At 48.0% G+C, this 24294-nt stretch overlaps 1 protein-coding gene across 5 annotated transcripts in view; it reads left to right on the plus strand.

The window, feature by feature from the left end:
- Positions 1-18756, plus strand: part of LOC113591684 (RAS guanyl-releasing protein 2-like) — a 30220-nt gene extending 11464 nt beyond the window's left edge. For 2 of the 5 annotated variants that reach the window (XM_081714801.1, XM_035529983.2), the window contains 15 exons: positions 397-555; positions 657-759; positions 1119-1175; positions 1276-1407; positions 2297-2447; positions 3042-3215; positions 9392-9508; positions 9711-9992; positions 11774-11854; positions 11954-12076; positions 12653-12768; positions 13395-13536; positions 14351-14387; positions 16247-16405; positions 17190-18756. In XM_081714801.1, coding sequence (XP_081570927.1) covers positions 489-555; positions 657-759; positions 1119-1175; positions 1276-1407; positions 2297-2447; positions 3042-3215; positions 9392-9508; positions 9711-9992; positions 11774-11854; positions 11954-12076; positions 12653-12768; positions 13395-13536; positions 14351-14387; positions 16247-16405; positions 17190-17248 — 1800 coding nt within the window. In that variant the 5' untranslated portion in view covers positions 397-488 and the 3' untranslated portion in view covers positions 17249-18756. The other 3 variants (XM_035529984.2, XM_081714802.1, XM_081714803.1) reach the window with 3 other exon arrangements.
- The last annotated feature ends 5538 nt before the right edge of the window (positions 18757-24294 follow it).

Genomic DNA, 24294 nt, shown 5'->3' on the forward strand with positions numbered 1-24294 from the left:
TGGATAATATAACACTAAACCATTCCCAGCGTGTGGTGGATAATATAACACTAAACCATTCCCAGCGTGTGGTGGATAATATAACACTAAACCATTCCCAGCGTGTGGTGGATAATATAACACTAAACCATTCCCACCGTGTGGTGGATAATATAACACTAAACCATTCCCAGCGTGTGGTGGATAATATAACACTAAACCATTCCCAGCGTGTGGTGGATTAGGGTTACCCTGCATAAACGTTCTTAATTTGATATGCGTCATATCTGCATTGTAAACGAGGGCCGGATTAATCGTGTGATCCTTTGGAACCTAAAGTCAGTCTTTGTTAGCCATGTGCACCAAAGACGAGCGAATTCATGAATATGTGATTCTTGCTGTCCTGCTCCCTTTTAGGGAGCAGAGCAGTGACGAGAGAAGAGCAAGAAAGGAGGGATAGAAGGAGGAAGGGAGACAGCGAGAAGACGCACGCACACAGAGCGAGAGAGATGGAGGCCCTGTCAGCGGGGTCGGCCACGGTGGACGATCTGGTGGAGGCGTGTGTCCAGGCGTTTGGTCAGTGCCATGACCACTGAGTCTTTACTGGAATGTGTCCGAGGTTACCAGGCTGTGAACTGAAGTCAGCTGAGTGCAGTGTTGCGTTGCTTTTTATCCAGATGACGCAGGGAGTCTGCAGAACGGGTCTTTAGTGCGGATGTTTCTGATGATGCACCCCTGGTACCTGCCCTCACATGATCTGGCAAGAAAACTCCTGTTGAAGTATCCTTCACCCGGATGGACAGATGAGCTCTCCACCTCCAGACCTCTGTGTAGTTATTACCCTTTAGTTATTACCCCTGGGGTAGTTAAATCAACAGCTATGATGAACTATTCACCAAGTACAGTGAAACTAATATGAAAAGTATCGAGTTACTGGATTAGGATTAATCTTAGTATGTAGTATGGGTCACTGGAGTGGGAGGGGTTACAGTTGCATGCTGGGAAGGTTTTATTTGTTTACGTGGTTGTGTTTCTGGCCTAAACACAGCGAGAGTAAAGTGGAGTAAGTGTCCTACTGTCAGATGACCAGTAATTGTTTCATGCGTAAATGGGGTTAACGAGTCTTAACGAAGCGTTAGGTCTCAGGAGGAGAGCGCCACGCCTGAGGTCAGGACTCGGATCTGCCACCTGGTCAAGTAAGAGCCGCAGTCTGCCTCTCTCTGTCTCTCTCTCTGTCTCTCCCTCTCTCTCTCTCATATCTCTATCTATCTTCTCTATCTGCTTCTCTATCTGTAGGTTCTGGATCTCAGAGTTTCCTGTAGAGTTTAATCTCAATCCAGCTTTAGCTGAACAAATTAGAGATCTGAGGGAGAAACTCAACACAGAAGGCAATGAGAAGGAGAGCCAGCTCATAAACATAGAGAGTGTGTAAGTACACTTACACGCACACACACACACACACACACACACACACACACTTACATAAACATAGAGTGTGTAAGTACAGTTACACGCACACACGCGCAAACACACACACTTACACACATAAACATAGAGAGTGTGTAAGTACACTTACGCGCACACACACACACACACTTACATAAACATAGAGAGTGTGTAAGTACACTTACACGCACACACGCGCGCACACACACACTTACACACTTACATAAACATAGAGTGTGTAAGTACACTTACACGCGCACACACACACACTTACATAAACATAGAGTGTGTAAGTACACTTACACACACACACTTGTACTTACACGCTTACACACACACTCACACTTACACGCACACACACACACACACACTCACACACACTCTCTCACATACACATACTCACATACTCACACACATACACACTCTCTCATACATACACACACACACAGACACACACACACAGACACACACACACATACTCACACACACATTTGTCACATACAAACCTCTGTACAATTGAACCCTCCCAAAATGATAGAACTAGACTCAAGCAGATCTTAAAAAAGAAACTAGAAAAAGTGTCTAGTTATATCAAGAGATATGCATGGGGCTGTTATATCTAGAGAACGGGCTGTTATATCAAGAGATATGCATGGGGCTGTTATATCTAGAGAACGGGCTGTTATATCAAGAGATATACATGGGGCTGTTATATATAGAGAAGGGGCTGTTATATCTTGAGAAGGGTCTCTAATATCTAGAAGTGATTCATGTGTCAGTTGGGGTCTGGATGTTTCATAACCAAGTGTGGAGATGAATGTTTCGAGTTGGTTCTGGTTTTGTGGGGGATTGTCCTTTTTGTCCCTTGCAGGCCGTCGTATAAGTGGAAGCGTCAGGTGACCCAGCGCGTCACGTCCCTGTCCAAGAAGAGGAAGATGTCTCTCCTGTTTGATCATCTGGATTCCTCCGAACTCGCCGAACACCTCACCTACTTGGAGTACAAGTCCTTCTGCAAGATAATGGTGTGTGTGCGCGTGCGCATGTGAGTGTGTGCGTGTGTGTGCGCGTGTGTGTGCGCGTGTGTGTGCGTGTGAGTGAGTGTGTGTGTGAGCGTGTGTGCGTGTGTGTGCGTGCGCGTGCGCGCGCATGTGAGCGTGTGTGCGTGCGTGCGCGTGCGTGCGTGCGAGTGCGTGCGTGCGTGTGAGTGTGTGTGTGCGAGTGCGTGTGCGTGCGTGCGTGTGAGTGTGTTTGCGTGTGTGTGTGCGTGCGTGCGTGCGTGCGTGCGTGCGTGTGTGTGTGTGTGTGCGAGTGCGTGTGCGTGCGTGCGTGTGAGTGTGTTTGCGTGCGTGCGTGCGTGCGTGCGTGTGTGTGCGTGCGCGTGCGTGCGAGTATGTGTGTGCGAGTGCGAGTATGTGTGTGCGAGTATGTGTGTGCGAGTGTGTGTGTGCGTGTGCGTGCGTGCGTGCGTGTGTGTGTGTGTGCATGCGTGCGTGCGTGCGTGTGTGTGTGTGTGTGCGAGTGCGTGTGCGTGCGTGCGTGCGTGTGAGTGTGTTTGCGTGCGTGCGTGCGTGCGTGCGTGCGTGCGTGCGTGTGTGTAAAACACTGTCTCTCTGTAGTTCCAGGACTACCATAGTTTCGTGAGACATGGCTGTACAGTGGACAACCCGATCCTGGAGCGCTTCATCTCCCTGTTCAACAGTGTGTCCCGCTGGATCCAGCTGATGGTTCTGAGCAAACCCACGGTCCAACAGCGTGCCGCTGTCCTGTGCCACTTCATCTGCGTGGCCCAGGTCTGTCACACCTCGCCATCGCACCTGTGTGTGTGTGTGTGTGTGTGTGTGTGTGTGTGTGTTAGCTGGTGTAGACATCAGATCATGTTACTCTACTGTGAAACAGATGTCCAGCATCTTTTTTGAAATTTGAAATGGTAAACAACTGAAAAATAATCTCTCATCATTTTTATTTAAAGTTCCGTTTCCTCAAAATGTAAAGCAATATAAACACTACATTGTTTTAAATGGTTAAAACAAAACTCAGCTTGTATGTTGTGTTTACTGGATTGTCCCATGCTGCTTCCTGTTTTGTCTGGATTGTTTTCCGTTTGGTCATGTCCAATCATGGCACAGCGTGTCTGTGCTGGACTAAACCACCTGTGTGAATGCAGGGTTAGGGATTTTTAGACATTGATGTGTGTGTCTCTGCTGAAATGAGAACTGCCCACTGAATGGAGCGTAAACATCATATCTGCAGGACGATCAGAACATCTGCTAATCCAGGTGTTGGTGACCTTGCAGTTTCTAGATGGTGTCAGATTAACACGGGAGGGAACTGTTAGTGTGTTGACCTCTGAATGACCTTGTGTTTCTGTCCTCTGCACGGTGGGGCTTTAAGGCGTCCCATGCATGTGATCTGTGTTCTGTGTAACTCTGCATTTCCTGCTGGTGTGGACAAGTAGAAATACTGATGTTCTCTACTGGCTGGTTGCTCTCAGGGTTTTTGGGCCAGTGGGTGTCCTCTATCAGTGCCTGGAGTCCTCTCCACCTCTCCCCTCTCCCCCTCTCCCCTCTCCCCCCTCCCCCCTCCCCCTCTCCCCTCTCCCCCCTCCCCCTCTCCCCTCTCCCCCCTCCCCCTCTCCCCCTCTCCCCCCTCCCCCTCTCCCCCCTCCACCTCTCCCCCTCTCCCCCTCTCCCCCCTCCACCTCTCCCCTCTCCCCCTCTCCCCCTCTCCCCCTCTCCCCTCTCCCCCTCTCCCCCCTCCCCCTCCCCCCCTCCACCTCTCCCCCTCCACCTCTCCCCCTCTCCCCTCTCCCCCCTCCACCTCTCCCCCTCTCCACCTCTCCCCCTCTCCCCCCTCCACCTCTCCCCCTCTCCCCCTCTCCCCCTCTCTCCTCTCCACCTCTCCCCCTCTCCACCTCTCCACCTCTCCCCCTCTCTCCTCTCCCCTCTCCCCCTCTCTCCTCTCCACCTCTCCCCCTCTCCACCTCTCCACCTCTCCCCCTCTCTCCTCTCCACCTCTCCCCCTCTCTCCTCTCCACCTCTCCCCCCCTCCTGCTGGGGGCGTTAATAGTACATTAACACTGATCCTCTGTTAGAGAAAAGCCTTTTGGGGTTTACACAATTAACTCTCTGTGCTTTGCAAAAAGGATTCAATTCATGTTTGGCTTCAATAAAGTCTGTGTGTGTGTGTGTGTGTGTGTGTGTGTGTGTGTGTGTGTGTGTGTGTTGGAGCAGCTGTGGCTCGATTGATTTTTTTGGGGCAGGGGGTGTGTGAGTGGGTTGAAGGGCATAGGATGTCTCCCATAGAGACACAAGCACACACGCATACACTCATACACACACACACATGCATGCACACACGCATATACACACACACACACACACACACACACACACGCACACACACACACAGACACGCACGTGCACACAACCACATCCTACATAGGCTTCACAGTGTGGTGTGTCTGCACGTGTGTGTGTGTGATCTGGAGAAAGATTAAATGTAATATGTGGAGCGTATTTTCTCTTCCTCTCTCTGTTTTTCTCTTTCTCTCTGTCTTTCCAAGATTTATCATTCTACTGTAATCCAGGCAGCCCAAATCACTAGGATGGTGCCTAAGGTCAGCGCCAAGGCTGTAATGATCACATTGGTTAAAACGTACATGTGTATCAATCTTTTTCCCTTTTGTTGGTTTGAGATGGTGTTACCCTGTAATGAGGGGGCGTGGCATACCCTGTAATGAGGGGGCGTGGTATACCTCGTAATGAGGGGGCGTGGCACATGAGTTCAGGGCTCGTGCCTCTTGGAGCTGATGGCTGTAGCTGATCAAATGAGCAAGATGTTGATGATGGTTAACAATGAAAGAGGGAATCTCACGGCCGAGGGGAAAAGGTTTTTTCGGAGTTCATGGGACTTCACCAAGGGAAACGTTCGCATCTTCTCCCTCTACTTTCACACAGTGGAAACATTCCTGGAGGTGTTGGATATTTTTCCCTACCCCGGGGTATTACTGACTGGCGATGGACCTTTCCTGAGGGATTTACGAGCTTCGTTTTCCAATCTACCTAAGGGGACCGTTGGAGTGAGCTATGGACTGGGAGAGAGAGACCGCCGAGTCTCCATTTTGATTTACTTTGCTCACAGTCCCCTGTTGTGAACGCTTTTACTGCTGTAGCGTTGTGTGACCAGAAGTGTGATGCTTTGTTGGGTTTATTTGAATATTGTTACTACTTATGGGGGGTTGCTATTAAATGTCCACCATTTCTGAGTTAATCTGTGTGTTCGAAAGTATTATAGCGCTAGAGTGTTAGTCGCACCACCTATCCTTGTTTGCCTTTGTGAAGAAGTCCTGGGGAAAACAGGAAGAAGGTCACAAGGTCAACAAGGCCCCCCCCCCCCCAAGCACCTCTGTCATTACAATACAAATACAAACTTGGACTGAGCTTCAACAGGTTCTCTGCACTAAAACCCTGAATGCCTAACCCCTAACCCCTAATACAACCCCCTAACCCCTAATGCTAACGCTAACCCTATACCCTTACCCTAACCCTAATGCTAATACTAACACTAACCCCTAACCCCTAATACAACCCCCTAACCCCTAATGCTAACGCTAACCCTATACCCTTACCCTAACCCTAATGCTAATACTAACACTAACCCCTAACCCCTAATACAACCCCCTAACCCCTAATGCTAACGCTAGCCCTGTACCCTTACCCTAACCCTAATGCTAACACTAACACTAACCCCTAACCCCTAATACAACCCCCTAACCCCTAATGCTAACGCTAACCCTATACCCTTACCCTAACCCTAATGCTAATACTAACACTAACCCCTAACCCCTAATACAACCCCCTAACCCCTAATGCTAACGCTAACCCTATACCCTTACCCTAACCCTAATGCTAATACTAACACTAACCCCTAACCCCTAATACAACCCCCTAACCCTAATGCTAACGCTAGCCCTGTACCCTTACCCTAACCCTAATGCTAACACTAACACTAACCCCTAACCCCTAATACAACCCCCTAACCCCTAATGCTAACGCTAGCCCTGTACCCTTACCCTAACCCTAATGCTAATACTAACACTAACCCCTAACCCCTAATACAACCCCCTAACCCCTAATGCTAACGCTAGCCCTGTACCCTTACCCTAACCCTAATGCTAATACTAACACTAACCCCTAACCCCTAATACAACCCCCTAACCCCTAATGCTAACGCTAACCCTATACCCTTACCCTAACCCTAATGCTAATACTAACACTAACCCCTAACCCCTAATACAACCCCCCTAACCCCTAATGCTAACGCTAACCCTATACCCTTACCCTAACCCTAATGCTAATACTAACACTAACCCCTAACCCCTAATACAACCCCCTAACCCCTAATGCTAACGCTAGCCCATGTACCCTTACCCTAACCCTAATGCTAACACTAACACTAACCCCTAACCCCTAATACAACCCCCCTAACCCCTAATGCTAACGCTAACCCTATACCCTTACCCTAACCCTAATGCTAATACTAACACTAACCCCTAACCCCTAATACAACCCCCTAACCCCTAATGCTAACGCTAGCCCTGTACCCTTACCCTAACCCTAATGCTAACACTAACACTAACCCCTAAACCTTGTCATTAGTTTATGTCTCATGTCTTTAGTATTATTTCTCCAGAAAGATTTCTTTTGGTTTTATTTCACAGAACATGCAGGATTGTTACTGGATTACTGGAAAGTCTTGACACTGACTGAAGATTTACAGTCAATTACAAAACTGTTTCACACTCAGAAATACAAAAGATCCTAAACTGTTATTTCATTTGATTAAAACAAATCTGATGATCTTTCTGATTCTTGATAATAGTTTCTAGTGTAATGGGGTGTATGTTGTGAGTGTGTGTGTGTGTGAGTGTGTGAGTGTGTCTGTGTGAGTGTGTCTGTGTGAGTGTGTCTGTGTGTGTGAGTGTGTCTGTGTGTGTGAGTGTGTGTGTGCGTGTGTGTGTGCGTGTGTGTGTGAGTGTGTGTGAGTGTGTGTGTGGGAAATAAGATGATATATAATGTTTGATGACAACAAAAAGGTCGTTTATGTCAGTGTGTGGAAAACGTGCAGGGCCGCATTTTCCATCACAGACACGTATGTCACGGACACGTATGTCATTTAGATGACGTGTACGTCATGGACTCGTACGCCATCTGGATGATGCCTTTTGTTAGGGCATCACATCAACATCACAGAACGGAGAACAACTGACCAGCAACGACAAAATGTGTCCAGCAGCTAGGTATTGTAGCTAACTGCTAATACACACATTCTACCTTTAACTCGCTAAATGTCAGTGGAACGTGTGTTAGCATTAGCCAGCTAACTAGCTAACGACCCAGTTCATTTAGCTAATCAGACCCCTCCCATACAAAAGTTAGACATGTAACACGGCACCGCTGTGGACAGATTCAGTAGCGTCTCCACGCACGGAGGTGTCATTGTACACCATGTACAACAGCTCTATGTTACAGAAGATTTACAGAAAATGTAATTTCATTTACAGAAAATATGATATATTGTGATAAATTATCTGGACATGAAAAGACAAATATGAGATGGAGGGGGTGTCTTCTCTCTCGCTCTCTCTCCCTCTCCCCCTACCCTCTCTCTCTCTCTCTCTCTCTCCCTCCCTCTCCCCCTACCCTCTCTCTCTCTCTCTCTCTCTCCTCTCTCTCTCCCTCTCCCCCTACCCTCTCTCTCTCGCTCTCTCTCTCTCTCTCCCTCTCTCTCTCTCTCTCTCTCTCTCTCCCTCTCCCCCTACCCTCTCTCTCTCTCTCTCTCTCTCTCTCTCTCTCCCCCCTCCCTCCCTCTCCCCCTCTCTCTCTCTCTCTCTCTCTCCCTCTCTCTCTCCCTCTCTCTCCCTTCTCTCTCTCTCTCTCTCTCCCTCTCCCTCTCCCCCTACCCTCTCTCTCTCTCTCTCTCTCTCCCTCCCTCTCCCCCTACCCTCTCTCTCTCTCCCTCTCTCTCTCTCCCTCTCTCTCTCTCTCTCTCTCTCCCTCCCTCTCTCCCTCCCTCTCACTCCCCTCCATCACCCACCCTCACACCTCTCTCTCAACTCTCTCCCCTCTCTCTCTTCTCTTCCCACCCACTCCCCCTACCCTCTCTCTCTCTCTCTCTCTCTCTCTCTCTCTCTCTCTCCCTCCCTCCTCCCCCTACCCTCTCTCTCTCTCTCTCTCTCTTCCCTCCCTCTCCCCCTACCCCTCTCTCTCTCTCTCTCCCTCCCTCTCCCCTACCCTCTCTCTCTCTCTCCCTCCCTCTCCCCCTACCCTCTCTCTCTCTCTCCCTCCCTCTCCCCCTACCCTCTCTCTCCACTCTCTCTCTCCTCCCTCTCTCTCTCTCTCCCTCCCTCTCTCTCCCCCTCTCTCTCTCTCTCTCTCTCTCCCTCCCTCCCTCTCCCCCTACCCTCTCTCTCTCTCTCTCTCTCCCTCTCCCCCTACCCTCTCTCTCTCTCTCTCTCTCTCTCTCTCCCTCCCTCTCTCCCTCCCTCTCCCCCTACCATCTCTCCCTCTCTCTCTCTCTCTCTCTCCCCTCTCTCTCTCTCTCTCCCTCCCTCTCCCCCTACCCTCTCTCTCTCTCTCTCTCTCTCTCTCTCTCTCTCCCTCCCTCTCCCCCTACCCTCTCTCTCTCTCTCTCTCTCTCTCTCTCTCTCTCCCTCCCTCTCCCCCTACCCTCTCTCTCTCTCTCTCTCTCTCTCTCTCCCTCCCTCTCCCCCTACCCTCTCTCTCTCTCTCTCCCTCCCTCTCCCCCTACCCTCTCTCTCTCTCTCTCCCTCCCTCTCCCCCTACCCTCTCTCTCTCTCTCCCTCCCTCTCCCCCTACCCTCTCTCTCCACTCTCTCTCTCCTCCCTCTCTCTCTCTCTCTCCCTCCCTCTCTCTCTCCCTCTCTCTCTCTCTCGCTCTCTCTGTAGAAACTGCTCCAGCTACAGAACTTCAACACTCTGATGGCCGTGGTCGGGGGCCTTAGTAACAGCTCCATCTCTCGCCTCAAAGACACACATGCCCACGTCAGCAACGACACCCACAAGGTGCTCCAACCTCCACCTCCAACTCCAACCTCAAACACCACCTATACCACTGCCGTCGGTATTATGCAACCACCAACACCATCATCTCCACCACACCTCCACCTTCTCCACCACACAACCACTACCATCTCCACCTCCAGAACACCATCACCATCTCTGTCTGTTTTAACCTCTCTCTCCGTTCCTTTCCCGTGTGTCTCAGGTCTTTAATGATCTGGTGGACCTGGTCACATCCTGTGGGAACTACAGTCGCTACCGGCGTCGGTTCTCCGAGTGTGTCGGGTTCCGTTTCCCGATCCTGGGCGTGCACCTGAAGGATCTCATCGCTGTGCATGTGGCCTTGCCGGACTGGAATGACCCAGAGAAAACCCAGGTGAACATGGCCAAGACCCAGCAGCTGTACGCCATCCTGCAGGAGCTGGCGCTGGTCCAGAACACGCCGCCCAGTATCGACGCCAACACAGACCTCCTCAACCTGCTCACGGTGAGACCTGCTGCTTGGCCTATAGCTGTAGAGGAGGTTGGACATGTGCGTGCGTGCGTGCGTGTGCGCACGCGTGTGTGTGTGTGTGTGTATGTGTGTGTGTGTGGATTGACGTGTGTTTAAGCCTGGTTTGAAAACCTCAGCGTTGAGATCGTTTCAGTAAAGCGATCAGGATGACAAGCTTTAATGTCCCTGTACTAAACACTAATCATGTTAAATGTTTACTGGACAGATAAGTCTTCTGAATGTAATGATCTCTCTCTCACACACACACACTAAACACACACACACTGACACACACGCTTTCAGGGGCATGTTTTTTTTTTGTCTCTGCACAGAGGGGTAACTAAGCTGCAAATGTCCAGGGTGTGTTAATGTGGGACACACACACACACACACACACACACACACACAGAGGAAGACTGATAAATGCCACCCATCCTGGCCGTGTTCATGGTTTTGCATGTACACACAGGATATTAGTGTTATGTGTACCGGATCACTGGTGTGTGGGGATGTGCTGTCCTGATAAAGACGTTTGGGATGATGAACTATAAAGGCTCACTGCAGTGTGTCTGTTTGCATGTCATGAGAGAGATATTTTCATGTGACATCAGGAGCACTTCCACTTCCGTCTGTGAACACACACACACACACACACCCACACACCCCTAAAAGGACATCATCTTCTGTAAATAACATGGCTATCCCTGCTGACCCTCTGTGCAGTACTTCACTCTACTTTGATGCCCTGTTTCAGACAACCACAATCAGCATAAGAGATGAGACAGAGCTTCGTCCCGCTGTCCACAGAGGACGTAACGTTGTAACATCAGAAACATGGACACGGAGTCTGACCCCTGACCCTAACCCTGACCCCACACCTTCTGGACTCCTTTTTCTAAAACTATAAGGAGATCTTCAGCTCACCCAGCGTCCCCCAGTAGAGAACCCCCCCCAGCTGGGAACAGCTTGTCTGAGGTCTCTTTTTCTGCACCTGAAGTGTTGAACACTTTGTCAGAACAGTTTCCGGACGACCCCCAAAAAAATTTGTCCAAAATCTTGCTAAGGCTGGGACCTTGGTCGTGAGATCAGAGCTGTGTCTCTCTGTCTCTGTGTCTCTCTGTCTCTGTGTGTGTCTCTCTGTGTGTGTCTGTGTGTCTCTCTGTGTCTCTGTCTCTGTGTCTCTGTGTGTCTGTGTGTGTCTCTGTCTCTGTGTCTGTGTCTCTCTGTCTGTGTCTGTGTGTCTGTGTCTCTTTGTCTGTGTGTCTCTCTGTATCTGTGTCTCTCTGTCTCTGTGTGTGTCTCTCTGTGTCTGTGTCTCTCTGTCTCTGTGTGTGTCTCTCTGTGTCTGTGTCTGTGTGTCTCTGTCTCTGTGTGTGTCTCTCTGTGTGTGTCTGTGTGTCTCTCTGTGTCTGTGTCTCTCTGTCTCTGTGTGTGTCTCTCTGTGTGTGTCTGTGTGTCTGTGTCCAACATCTGCATTCTCCTTTATGTTCTGGCTGTGCTGAACATGTGTTTTCTAGCATGTCTTTTAAGAACGTGAACTCATATAGAATTCGGTTTAATTAACACATAACACACAGCCAGTTCTGGACCAGTGTGTTAATGGACCAATGTGATAATGGACCAGTGTTGAGAGTTCTTTGGAAACTTCAGTTACTTTTTTCATTTTTGCATTTGGTCTAAATGGACCACACAAATTCAGCTTGGTGTGTGCGTGTGCGTGTGCATGCGTGCGTGTGTGCGTGTGTGTGTGTGTGTGCGTGTGTGTGTGTGTGTAGGTATCACTGGACCAGTATCACACAGAGGATGAGATCTACCAGCTCTCTCTGCAGAGGGAGCCAAGAAGCACCAAACCTGCCGTAAGCTCTTCCATCACTGACCAATCACGTGCCGTTCTCCTTACAGAACCATCCTTCATGTTCTAATGCACTTTTTCTTATTTGTGATTGGCTGAGCAGAACTCAAGCCCCTCCCCCAGCCCAGCGCCTAAGCGACTGTCGGTGATTGATGAGTGGGTCGCTGCTGTGAAGCCTAAAGCAGATCCCGCCCTCATCAGCAAGCACATTGAGAAGATGGTTGATGTACGGACCGTAATATTATTATTATTATTAGTAGTAGTAGTAGTGTATTATTATTATTATTATTAGTAGTAGTAGTAGTAGTAGTAGTGTATTATTATTATTATTATTATTATTATTATTATTAGTAGTAGTAGTAGTAGTAGTAGTGTATTATTATTATTAGTAGTAGTAGTAGTAGTAGTAGTGTATTATTATTATTATTATTAGTAGTAGTAGTGTATTATTATTATTATTATTATTATTATTATTATCATTACCCATCCTTGTATTGTTATTTATTATTATTATTGTTATTATTATTATTGTTATTATTATTATTATCCTTGTATTGTTATTGTTATTATTATTATTATTATTATTATTATTTATTTCATCATCATTATCATCATTATCGAGGGGAAGAGGGGGGCTGCTAATGAGGGAACACTGACTAAGTTGACATTTCTAAAGGTTTTTCCAAATAATGTTTTTTAAATAATTAACTTTTTAGTCACCCTGAAGAAATCGGTGTGTCCGCTTCAGCTGTTGTTGATGTTGACATGTGGAGTGAGTGGTCTCGTGTGTCTGTGCCTACAGTCAGTGTTTAAGAACTTCGACACTGATGGAGATGGCCATATTTCCCGTGAGGAGTTTGAGATCATCAGGAATAACTTCCCCTATCTTAGCAAGTTTGGAGAGTTGGACACAAATCAGTGAGTGTTAAGCAGTTGACGTGAGTTTTACACTCAGTGCCGCCGTCCTCACACTTGCTGCCAAAGCTTGTGTCCTTACACTCAGTCTTGAGGGCTTAGTCATTGTCTACTTGTCTACAATCTTCCCTGTTTTACACTCTTCCCTGGTTTACAGACTTCCCTGGTTTACAGACTTCCGTTTTACACTCTTCCCTGTTTTACACTCTTCCCTGGTTTACAGACTTCCGTTTTACACTCTGCCGTTTTACAGACTTCCCTGGTTTACAGACTTCCCTGTTTTACACTCTTCCCTGTTTTACAGACATCCCTGTTTTACACTCTTCCCTGTTTTACAGACTTCCATTTTACACTCTTCCCTGGTTTACAGACTTCCGTTTTACAGACTTCCCTGGTTTGCAGACTTCCCTGGTTTACAGACTTCCCTGGTTTACACTCTTCCCTGGTTTACAGACTTCCCTGTTTTACACTCTTCCCTGTTTTACAGACTTCCCTGTTTTACAGTCTTCCCTGCAGTTTCTTGTATTATTCCATTTGTTATTTTTTTCCTGACATGTGTTTCCTTTTACATTCCATTTTCCTATGTGTGTGTGTGTGTGTGTGTGTGTGTGTGTGTGTGTGTGTCTAAGGGACGGGAGGATCAGCAAGGAAGAAATGATTGATTACTTCATGAAGGCCAGCTCTCTGCTGAACTGTAAGATGGGGTTCGTACACATGTTCACAGAGACCACCTACATGAAGCCCACCTTCTGTGACCACTGCACTGGGTTTGTGAGTATGTCTACTACACCTTCACAGGGACGGGTGCTACTGTCATGCTGTACTGGGATTAGAGAGGACAGATTGCTAATCTCATCTGCTTGTTCCAGAACAAGGTTGTGTGTCTGTGAGTGTGGGTCCTGCTTGTGTTGTTCTGAGTTATTCCACTAGTGTGTATCAGGGAGCAGAACAATTCCTGTAATTATTATTGGGAAATGCAGTAAAGCTAATAAGAGAAAATGGCATCGTTCCCCCTCTCTCTCCCAGTCTCTCTCTGTCCTGGTTTTTTTTTTGGCTATAATCCCAGTGGAAAAAAGTTGAGATGTTTTGAACACTGTGTGCCTGACCAAGATCTAAATCAGGAACTCAACCTCCCTCACACATTCTGCTGCCTATTCCACATCCTGCCTGTGTGTGCATGTGTGTGAATGTGTGCATGCATGCGTGTGCGTGCACGTGTGTGTGTGCGCGTGCGTGTGTGCGTGTGTGTGTGTGCGCGCGTAGGTGTGTGCGTGGGTGTGTGCATGCGCGTGTGTGTGTGTGTGTGTGTGTGTGCGCGTGTGCGTGTGTGCGTGCATGTGTGAGTGCGTGTGTTTGCGTACGCGCGTGCGTGTGTTCTGGTCAGTCTTTTCATGTATTGTTTCCTGCATTGTTTGCTTCTCTTATTTGATCCTGATCCCTTCTTCCACTCTTCCTTCATCCCTGTTCTACCTCTCCGTTTCACTCTCTCTCCTTCATTTTCTTCTCTTCCTGTTTTAATCTAACCATCATCGATTCTTTCTGAGAGAAGATTTCCAAACTTTGTCTCCTGTGTTTTCTTTTCTAGATATGGGGCTTCTATAAGCAAGGATACAAGTGTAAAGGTAAGAGAGTCATAGTTGTGTGTGTGTGTGTGGGTGTATACAGGTGTATGTGTGTGTGTGTGTGTGTGTGTGTGTGTGTACAGGTGTGTGTGTGTGTGTGTGTGTGTGTGTGTGTGTGTGTGTGTACGTGTACAGGTGTATATGTGTGTGTGTGTGTGTACAAGTGTGTGTGTGTGTGTGTGTGTGTGTGTACGTGTGTGTGTGTGTGTGTACGTGTGTGTGTATGTGTGTGTGTGTTTACAGGTGTATGTGTGTGTGTGTGTGTGTGTGTGTACAGGTGTGTGTGTGTACAGGTGTGTGTGTGTGTGTGTGTGTGTGTACAGGTGTATGTGTGTGTGTACAGGTGTGTGTGTACAGGTGTGTGTGTGTGTGTGTGTGTGTATGTGTGTGTGTGTACGTGTGTGTACAGGTGTGTGTGTACGTGTGTGTACAGGTGTATGTGTGTGTGTGTGTGTGTGTGTACAGGTGTATGTGTGTGTGTGTTTATAGGTGTGTGTGTACAGGTGTGTATGTGTGTGTGTGTGTGTGTGTGTGTGTGTACAGGTGTGTGTGTGTGTGTGTGTGTGAGTGTGTGTGTGTGTGTGTGTGTGTGTGTGTGTGTGTGTGTACAGGTGTGTGTGTGTGTGTGTGTGTGTGTGTACAGGTGTATGTGTGTGTGTGTGTGTGTGTGTGTGTGTGTGTGTGTGTGTGTGTGTGAGAGTGTGTGTGTGTGTGTTTATAGGTGTGTGTGTACAGGTGTGTATGTGTGTGTGTGTGTGTGTGTGTGTGTGTGTGTGTGTGTGTGTGTGTGTGAGTGTGTGTGTGTGTGAGAGTGTGTGTGTGTGTGTTTATAGGTGTGTGTGTACAGGTGTGTATGTGTGTGTGTGTGTGAGTGTGTGTGTGTGTGTGTGTGTGTGTGTGTGTGTGTGTACAGGTGTGTGTGTGTGTGTGTATGTGTGTGTGTGTGTGTGTGTGTACAGGTGTGTGTGTGTGTGTGTGTGTGTGTGTGTGTGTGTGTGTGTGTGTGTGTGTGTGTGTGTACAGGTGTGTGTGTGTGTGTGTGTGTACAGGTGTATGTGTGTGTGTACAGGTGTGTGTGTACAGGTGTGTGTGTGTGTATGTGTGTGTGTGTGTGTGTGTGTACAGGTGTGTGTGTCTGTGTGTGTGTGTCTGTGTGTGTGTGTGTGTGTGTGTGTGTGTGTGTCTGTGTGTGTGTGTGTGTGTCTGTGTGTGTGTGTGTGTGTGTGTGTGTGTGTGTGTGTGTATGTGTGTGTGTGTGTGTGTGTGTGTGTGTGTGTGTGTGTGTGTAAACAGAACGGCCCCTGGCCTTTATAAAGCTTTCATATGTCTACCAGTCTCTTCTTTCTCTTCAGCTATTTGTCTCTGGCTGTCTCGCTTGTGGGTGCGGGTGTGTGAGAATGTGTGTATTGGCTGGAATAATACTGACTGGGTGTGTTATTTGTGTGTGTGTGTGTGTGTTTATAAACAGTGTGTTATTAGTGTGTGTATGTTTATAAACAATGTTATTACTGGTGTGATCAGGTAATATAGTCGTATGAATTTGGTGCTGTTTTTGAACGTCTTTTAGTGTGTGTGTGTGTTACATGCTCTTTGCCTTTTTCATCTCACGTTCATCACCTCATTATCTCCCTTTTTCTCACGTGCCCCCGTGCCGCTGTGATCATCTCTGAGCTCACGCCGGTTTGGTCACGTGGTCCTCAGGTTTAATTGCAGGCTAATCCCTTGCTGCTCTTTCTCTTCTCCTCTTCCTCAGCCTCTGCCCTCCTTTTCCCCTTTCCTGTCCTGATCTCTCCATCTGACTGACATGTGAACTGCATCTCTTCTCTCCTCCCTCTCTCCTCCATCCCTGTTCACTCCAGCGTGTGGTGTGAACTGTCACAAGGCGTGTCGCTCACGTCTGGCTGTTGAGTGTCGCAAGAGGACGAGGAGCATCAGTCACGAGACTCCGCCCTCCCGACAGACACGGTCCTACAGCTTCCCTCTACCGTCAAACGCTCCGGCCAGCCTCCAGAGCACGGGTACACACACACACAGACACACACACCCACACACACGGACCTACAGGAGCTGTCAGGACTTCAGGTTTAATTGTGTGTGTGTGTGTGTTTTTATAAACTGGCTCCAGAAGGTTCGGTATCACCCAGCACAGCTCACTGTGTCTGACATTCCACCAGGTTTCTATATCCAGCCTGCTCTCCTCAGACGATTGTTATGTCACATTAGCATTTTAGCTCCTCCGGGACAACAGAGGCCATCCACCGCATGCTGAGGCTGACATGACGTAGGACTGGCCTGCTGTCGTGGAGGGAGACTCACGAGAAGTCACTGTGCCAGGAGTCAATCCCCAGAGCTTTGACATCACCCTGAGAGCATTAGAATGAATCCCCAGAGCTCTGACATCAATCCTGAGAGCAATAGCATCAATCCCCAGAGCGATAGCATCAATCCCCAGAGCGATAGCATCAATCCCCAGAGCGTTAGCATCAGTCCCCAGAGCGTTAGCATCAATCCTCAGAGCGTTAGCATCAGTCCTCAGAGTGTTAGGATCAATCCTCAGAGCGATAGCATCAGTCCCCAGAGCGTTAGCATCAGTCCCCAGAGGGTTAGCATCAATCCTCAGAGCGTTAGCATCAGTCCCCAGATGGTTAGCATCAATCCTCAGAGCGTTAGCATCAGTCCCCAGAGGGTTAGCATCAATCCTCAGAGTGTTAGGATCAATCCTCAGCACTGCTCCTTCACCCACATTTCCTCACATGGTGAACAGCCGCTCACCGCAGGCTGATTTTCTGTGCTCCTGTCTAGTGATCGCAGAGGAGGACAGCGATGCTGTGAGCGATGCCATGCTGGACGTGCAACTGTAGCGCATGTACTGTGATCCTCACGTCTGCCAGGTCCTCGCACGCACCGCCGACCCGTCTGCCCAACTACTGCTAACCGAAGTGTGTTATAAATGTGGCTTCACAGGTATGTGGAGCGCCATCAAACGTGCAAGAACATTCCTGGATCACGCAGTGGCCCGTGCACCGCTGGAACACTTGGGTATAAGGCTAGCATTCAGGCCAGACCAGTGTTTGTGTGTTCAGGTTCAGGGCAGAGGACTGACACCCATATATGGGCCTTCCTGACCTTAACCTGACTTGTGTAATAATGATGGGGAAAGGAAGGTCGAGGAGGTGGTCCATTCATCACTTCATCACCAGCTCCAGAAACTAAGCTCGTCCAGTATGACATACGCATGCTGCCATCTTGTGGATGAAAACTGTAAGTGCACTCATGCCCCATTTGAGCCTGAGCTGAATGCTTTTAACACGTTATCTGTTTGTCCTCAGCATTAGTGTACAATATTCAGTTTACGTTGTTTTTATATTTTAAATAGACTACATACAAATATAAAAATGGAATACAAACCGTTGTCTCATTCGTACTGAAGGATGTCAGTAATTACTTTTGTCTTTAGCCTACCACAAAGGACAAAATCCTTTAGAAATACTGTAATTGCGCATTTAATTCAGAAAGTCCTGAGCTGTTGAAGTCAACAAGGCTTCTGTTTCTTCCGTGGCGTTTGTGTTTCTGTTGTGAACTCTGCAATTTTTAAAAAGTTTTTTGCGGTAAGCAGGACAGTGAATCTGCATAGAAAACTTATCCATTAAGTGGAAAACACGATGTATAATACACAAATAATTCTATATAAATGTATATGTGAAAACTGCAGTGAAGGACAGGGTCCTTCATCAGAGTCTTTCGCTACTGTCCACCGTGCTCACTCCCTTATGGAATTAAAAGCTTTGGACTCTTCTAATTACTTAAATAAGAATTTCCAGATAATCCAGATGCTATTGTCATGAGAAGAATTTAAATGTACTGAGGAAAAATGACATATGGTGCATATTGTGTATGACTTTGTGTACTTCTGTGGCATGGCTACTGAGATGTTTGCCAATATGCTAAATGCTTTATCTTTTTAATTGTTTTAGCATGCACAGCATTTTATACCGACGTATTACGTGAGCTTCTGATCTCTTGGTCCCCATATGGAATCCTTGTAATCTAAGAGATGTAATCTAAGCGATGTTGTAATCTAAAATGCTTTAGTCTAACAGATGTAATCTAAGAGATGTTGTAATCTAAAATGCTTTAGTCTAACAGATGTAATCTAAGAGATGTTGTAATCTAAAATGCTTTAGTCTAACATGTTGTAATCTAAGAGACGTAATCTAAGCGATGCTTTAATATAACATGTAATCTAAGCGATGTTGTAATCTGATTTTTGCGCTGTTTGGTGTGTTGTCTTTTTACTGGAATATTCTGCTTTGTGATCAAATGAACTTATTAACTTATTAACTTATGAACTTATTAACTTATGAACTTATGAACTTGTGCTGTCACTTCTTTCTCTGTTCTTTCTCACATGTAGTGCACACACACACACTCACACACTCACTCACACACACTCACACACTCACTCACTCACACACACACACTCACACACACACACTCACACACACTCACTCACACACTCACACACACACTCACGCACACACACTCACTCACGCACACACACTCACTCACACACACACTCACGCACACACACTCACTCACTCACACACACACTCACGCACACACACTCACTCACTCACACACACACTCACACACTCGTACGCACTCACACACACACTCGCACGCACGCATGCTCGCACGCTCACACACACACGCACGCACACACACACTCACGCACGCACACACACACACACACACACTCACTCACACACACACACACTCACACACACACACTCGCATGCACTCACACACATGCACACACGCATGCTCGCACGCACGCACACACACACGCGCACACACACTCACGCACGCACACACACACACACTCACTCACACACGCACGCACACACACACACACACACTCACACACACACACAAGCACACACACACACATGCACACACACACACCGAAGTCTACTACTATCAGATGCGTTTCTGACCAGATTATCGCCCCACGATCTCGTAGACGTGTAGTGTTTGTACACATATTCACTCAGTGTCACACTTTATGCTCCAGTTTAGTTTAAAGGTTTTTTTTTACTCGTTTACAGTTTAAAGTGTTTTTTGGGTTTTTTTTAACTTCAGTTTACAGTTTTCTAGAAACATCTGAAGCAAATGTGAATCTTAACCACTTAAGAACAGTGAAAGAAGCCCGTGCATGGATGACTGGATGGGTGTCTGACTGGTTAGTGTGTGTAGTCTACGTTCAGATCTCATCATAAGACTCCACATCTTCTGGACTGAGCGGAGACATGGACAGGCTGCCCACGCGCTAATGCGCGATGCCTTATCCGCGTTCTGCTTTGAGATTCACGCGGCGCCGTTACCGCGTTGCCAGACTGGACAATATCGGTAACGATCAGAAAACATCCGTCGCGCTTACATGAATGGGGATTTGCGTGTTAACGCTCGTTGGATTAAAGGCGCTGTTTTGCAGTCCTGCGTTTGTTTATTTCAGGCGTGTGTGTCACGTGTGTCACGGGAGCGCTCCGGCTCAGTAATCCCGTAGTGGCACATGTAGGCACGAGCCAGAACGGAGGATGAAGACGAGCGCTCGCGCCTCAGACTGGTCTCGATAAGGACGCCGATCAGAGCTCGAGGAAGCGCTGGTGGCGGGCGAGGCGCAGCGGTACCGGAGGGTTGGCGGCCCGCGGCCTCGCTCAGCGCCTCGCGCTGTTTAGGACCCCGCTGGTTCAGGGTTGGCGCGCGTTCTGCTGAAGTGCAGCGCGAGGACTTGTCTAAGGGCGTCCCGTCATCAGCGCGCGCCTATGCGCGAGCCCTAATCGGTCTTTTCCCTCGTGGCGGTCCGCTGGGCGAGTATCATCTCATTTGGCCCCTTTTCCTGTTCGCGTCCCTGTCAAATATCGATTCATATGACAGAAATGTGCCATTACCGCGTGAGAGCCGCTACACACTAGCGCCAGGATGCCTACTCGCGTGGCCCGTTAGGTGGCGCTGTTGAGCCATCAGTCGTTCCGCAGCACTGCGCGAAAACCCCAACGACACCTCGCCCAGAGACGGGCTAAATGCTCGCGCACACGTGGACGGGCGGAGATGACGAGTATTCAAATGCACGTTACAGATGTCCGTAATGACCTACTGCCGGAATTACTGCCATGAACCTACGGTGAATGGGACATTATGCCAGGGATATTGTTTCATATGGACACACACACATACATACACAAACATATACACATACATACACACACACACACACACACACACACACACACACACAGACACACACATACATACATACACACACATACATACACACACACACATACACAAACATACAAACACACACACACACATATACATACATACACACGCACACAAACATATTCCACATTCCCAAAAAACTGCACAGATTAAGTTGCTCATGGCCACAGTAGCACCTGAAGGAACACATCAAACGAAAACATTCACACTGTTTAGTTGACAAACCAGTGTTGTGTCATTTAACTGAAACAAACCGTAAGACTGACGCCTCGGTCTGTGACAGACATGGAGATCACGGTGCTACAGGGGTAACACTCACATCTCACTCTCCAGTGTCATGACAACATCCTGTCCTGCAGGCCGTGGAGTGTTGTGATGATTTGTGATGACCTAGCCTCGAACTTCAAACACACACACACACACACACTCTCTCTCTCTCTCTCTCTCTCTCTCTCTCTCTTAGAGCTGTAATCATGCCTGCTGGTTATCGATGAACTTAACAGTGGAGTAGGATTATAAAACATTAACAGTCCATTTCAGCAGTTCTGTTAGTGGAACCATTTATTGACCATCTCTGAAACGCACCTGCACACGAAACCCCACATACGTACACATCAGAACAGTGCGTGTGCAGTCTAACAGCACCTTTTCATAGACTAAGAGTCTTCTGTTGAGTGTGTACTGAGTGTGTGTTGAGTGTTGAGTGTTAGTGTTGAATGCTGAGTGTTGGGTGTGTGTTGAGTGCTGTGTGTTGAGTGTTGCCTGTTCCTCTGTGGTTCAAACATTCACCTGTCATCCCAGCCTATAATTGGTCAGATATTTATAATCACAAACAAGATGCATCAAATAAATTGGAGAGGAGAGGAGAGAGCGAGAGGAGGGGAGAGAGTGAGAGGAGGAGAGGGGAGGGGAGAGAGTGAGAGGAGAGAGGAGGGGAGAGGAGGAGGGGAGAGGAGGGGAGGAGAGGGGAGGAGTTGAGAGGAGGGGAGAGGGTGAGAGGGGGAGGAGAGGTGAGGAGTGGAGAGGAGGGGAGAGTGAGAGGGGGGAGGAGAGGAGAGAGCAGAGGAGAGAGGATGAGGGGGGAGGAGAGGAGGGGAGAGGGTGAGAGGGGGAGGAGAGGTGAGGAGTGGAGAGGAGGGGAGAGGGGGGAGGAGAGGAGAGAGCAGAGGAGAGAGGATGAGGGGGGAGGAGAGGAGGGGAGAGGGTGAGAGGGGGAAGGAGAGGTGAGGGGAGAGAGAGGGGGGAGGAGGGGAGGAGAGGAGAGAGCAGAGGAGAGAGGATGGGAGGGGAGGGGAGAGGAGGAGACGAGAAGAGGAGAGAAGAGACACCATTGCAGAGGCAGAAAATGATCCTCTATTGGTGGCTCAATGAAATGACCCTTAATCAATGTGGAATCGTAGCAAACAGTAACACTTCACATATTTAATATTCCAGACGATAGAGGTGATAAAGTGAAGGAGGTGATAGAGAGAGAGAGAGAGAGCGAGAGAGAGCGTGTGGATTGTGCAGCAGTGTGTGATTTGACTGACAGGTCTGTAGATTACATCTCTTGAGAGAGGGATCTTTGATAGCACAGCCTCAGATATCTATTTACGGCCTTACTACAGGTACACACACACGCATGCACATGCGCACACACACGCGCACAGACAAAGATAAATGATGGTTCGTTCAAGGTGACTCAGATTTTTGCACACACACTAATGTTCATCAGAGTTCAGGCCTTTGAGAGGAGAGATGCCGCGTTGCAGTTTTACGTCATCAAAAACGTTAATCTGAAATGCTGTTTACAGGCTCATTGTAAACACTGTCTCCAGATTATCCAGCTAATCCAGCTAATCCAGCATCTCCATCATCTCCATCATCTCCATCATCTCCAGCATCCCCAGATAATACATCGTACTTCAGGGAATCATCTGCTGCGGATTTCCGAGGGAATTGTGTATGAGGGACTATCTGATGGGACTTTATCAAAATCTTATTATTCATTGCCATCTTGTCTCTTTTTTCCCATAATCTTTTAATATTATTTATTTTTAATTTGTTTTATTTTTTAGCCATTTAGGTTTAAGAAGTCCCGGGATTTCCTGTTTACGTCCATGCCGTGTGCCTACAGCAGGGACGTTGAGACATCGTGCCTCCAGCTGGGTTAAGGCTGATCGCATCTGTGGTTTGGCACATGGTCGACCTGGCAGTGTTCCACTACTTCTTCAGGCCATGCGCACACTGTGTGTGTGTGTGTGTGTGTGTGTGTGTGTGTAAGGAATAGCTCTACAGTCCTCAAGAGTTGTTTTGACAGAAGGAAAAGTATGATAGAAGTGAAGCCGGAGCCGACAGGAGTCTGGTCTGGTCTCATTTCTGACTGTCCACCAAGGTAAAGGGATTTCCCCAGCATATCTGTGTGGGCCACTCACTGCAGTGACCTCTGTACTCCAGGGGTGTGTGTGGGGGGGGGCGGTTCTGGATGAGTAGCGCTCCCACACGCGCTCTGACGACACAGATGGGTTCCCGCTAAGACGCTCACACAAGACCACAATCACCACCTTTGTGGTGTTACACCAATACACCTCGGCCATAACCTAACCACAACTGACCCTGACCCTAATCCCTGTCACGATGCTGAGATGGGACGTCCTGAAGTAATCAGGACCGGAATAAACAAGCACACCTTCAGGATATGGAATAAACGAGCACGCCTTCAGGATCCGGAATAAACCAGCACACCTTCAGGATCTGGAATGTGCCTACGCATTCCAGACTAAACTGCTGATACTGATCTGGAATGCTGAAGTAAAGTGAAGTAAAATGCTTGTTTTAAATCTCATACCATAATAGTAAAAAGTCATTTTTCCACAAAAGTCCTTTCTGTGAATCGCATGTTAAATAGGTCAGGAATACGCATTAAAGGGCTAAATCTCTTATCAGTTAATGGCCACTGGGACGTCAAAGCTCCTGCCAATTGCACAGCGAAGAAAAATCGAAAGCAAAAGGACAGACCCATGGTCCATTTCAGGGGTACGTGAGACTCTGTCACCTCACGAGAGCCGTTCTTAAGTGCACCATTTAAGAGCAAACCACAAGTGGATATTAGCTCTTCATTATTGCAGACATTACGAGCTTGGCCAAGCCTTGCTCTGGCCAGTGGAAGTCACTTCAGCGCTTCATAAAGACGGCGAGATGAATGGCTATTAGCATCTGGTTTACATGCTAGCAGACACGTCTGCTGTGAGGTTTTATTTCGCGGTGTTTTATTGTACTCTTTGGCTTTCTAATGGACATTAAGAGCTTTGCAGAGCGTGTGGTCCCAGGGAGTACGTGCTCGTGCTGATTACCCAACACCCTCACGGCACAACAGAGCTTTCAATGCTCCCCAGGAAAGCCCAGCCACTGAGGACCTGGTGGACTGTGTCCAAAACGTCTGTCAGCAGTGGAGTGTATTGTTTTGCAGGATGTAAGGCTAAAGGCTGTGGTATTTAACACTCTCAGCCTAACATCCAACATAGAACTCTAATGAAAACATTTAGAATTGCAAAGAGTTGTCACGAGTCACTAGACTAGTCAAATATGTACAGGCTGATAAAGCAAAAAAAAAAAAAATCACTTTTTGATCCTGGGTGTATGGATG

Source organism: Electrophorus electricus, chromosome 5 (genome assembly GCF_041902795.1).
Source record: "Electrophorus electricus isolate QZ-2024a chromosome 5, ASM4190279v1, whole genome shotgun sequence".
NCBI classification, from domain to species: Eukaryota; Metazoa; Chordata; class Actinopteri; order Gymnotiformes; family Gymnotidae; genus Electrophorus; species Electrophorus electricus.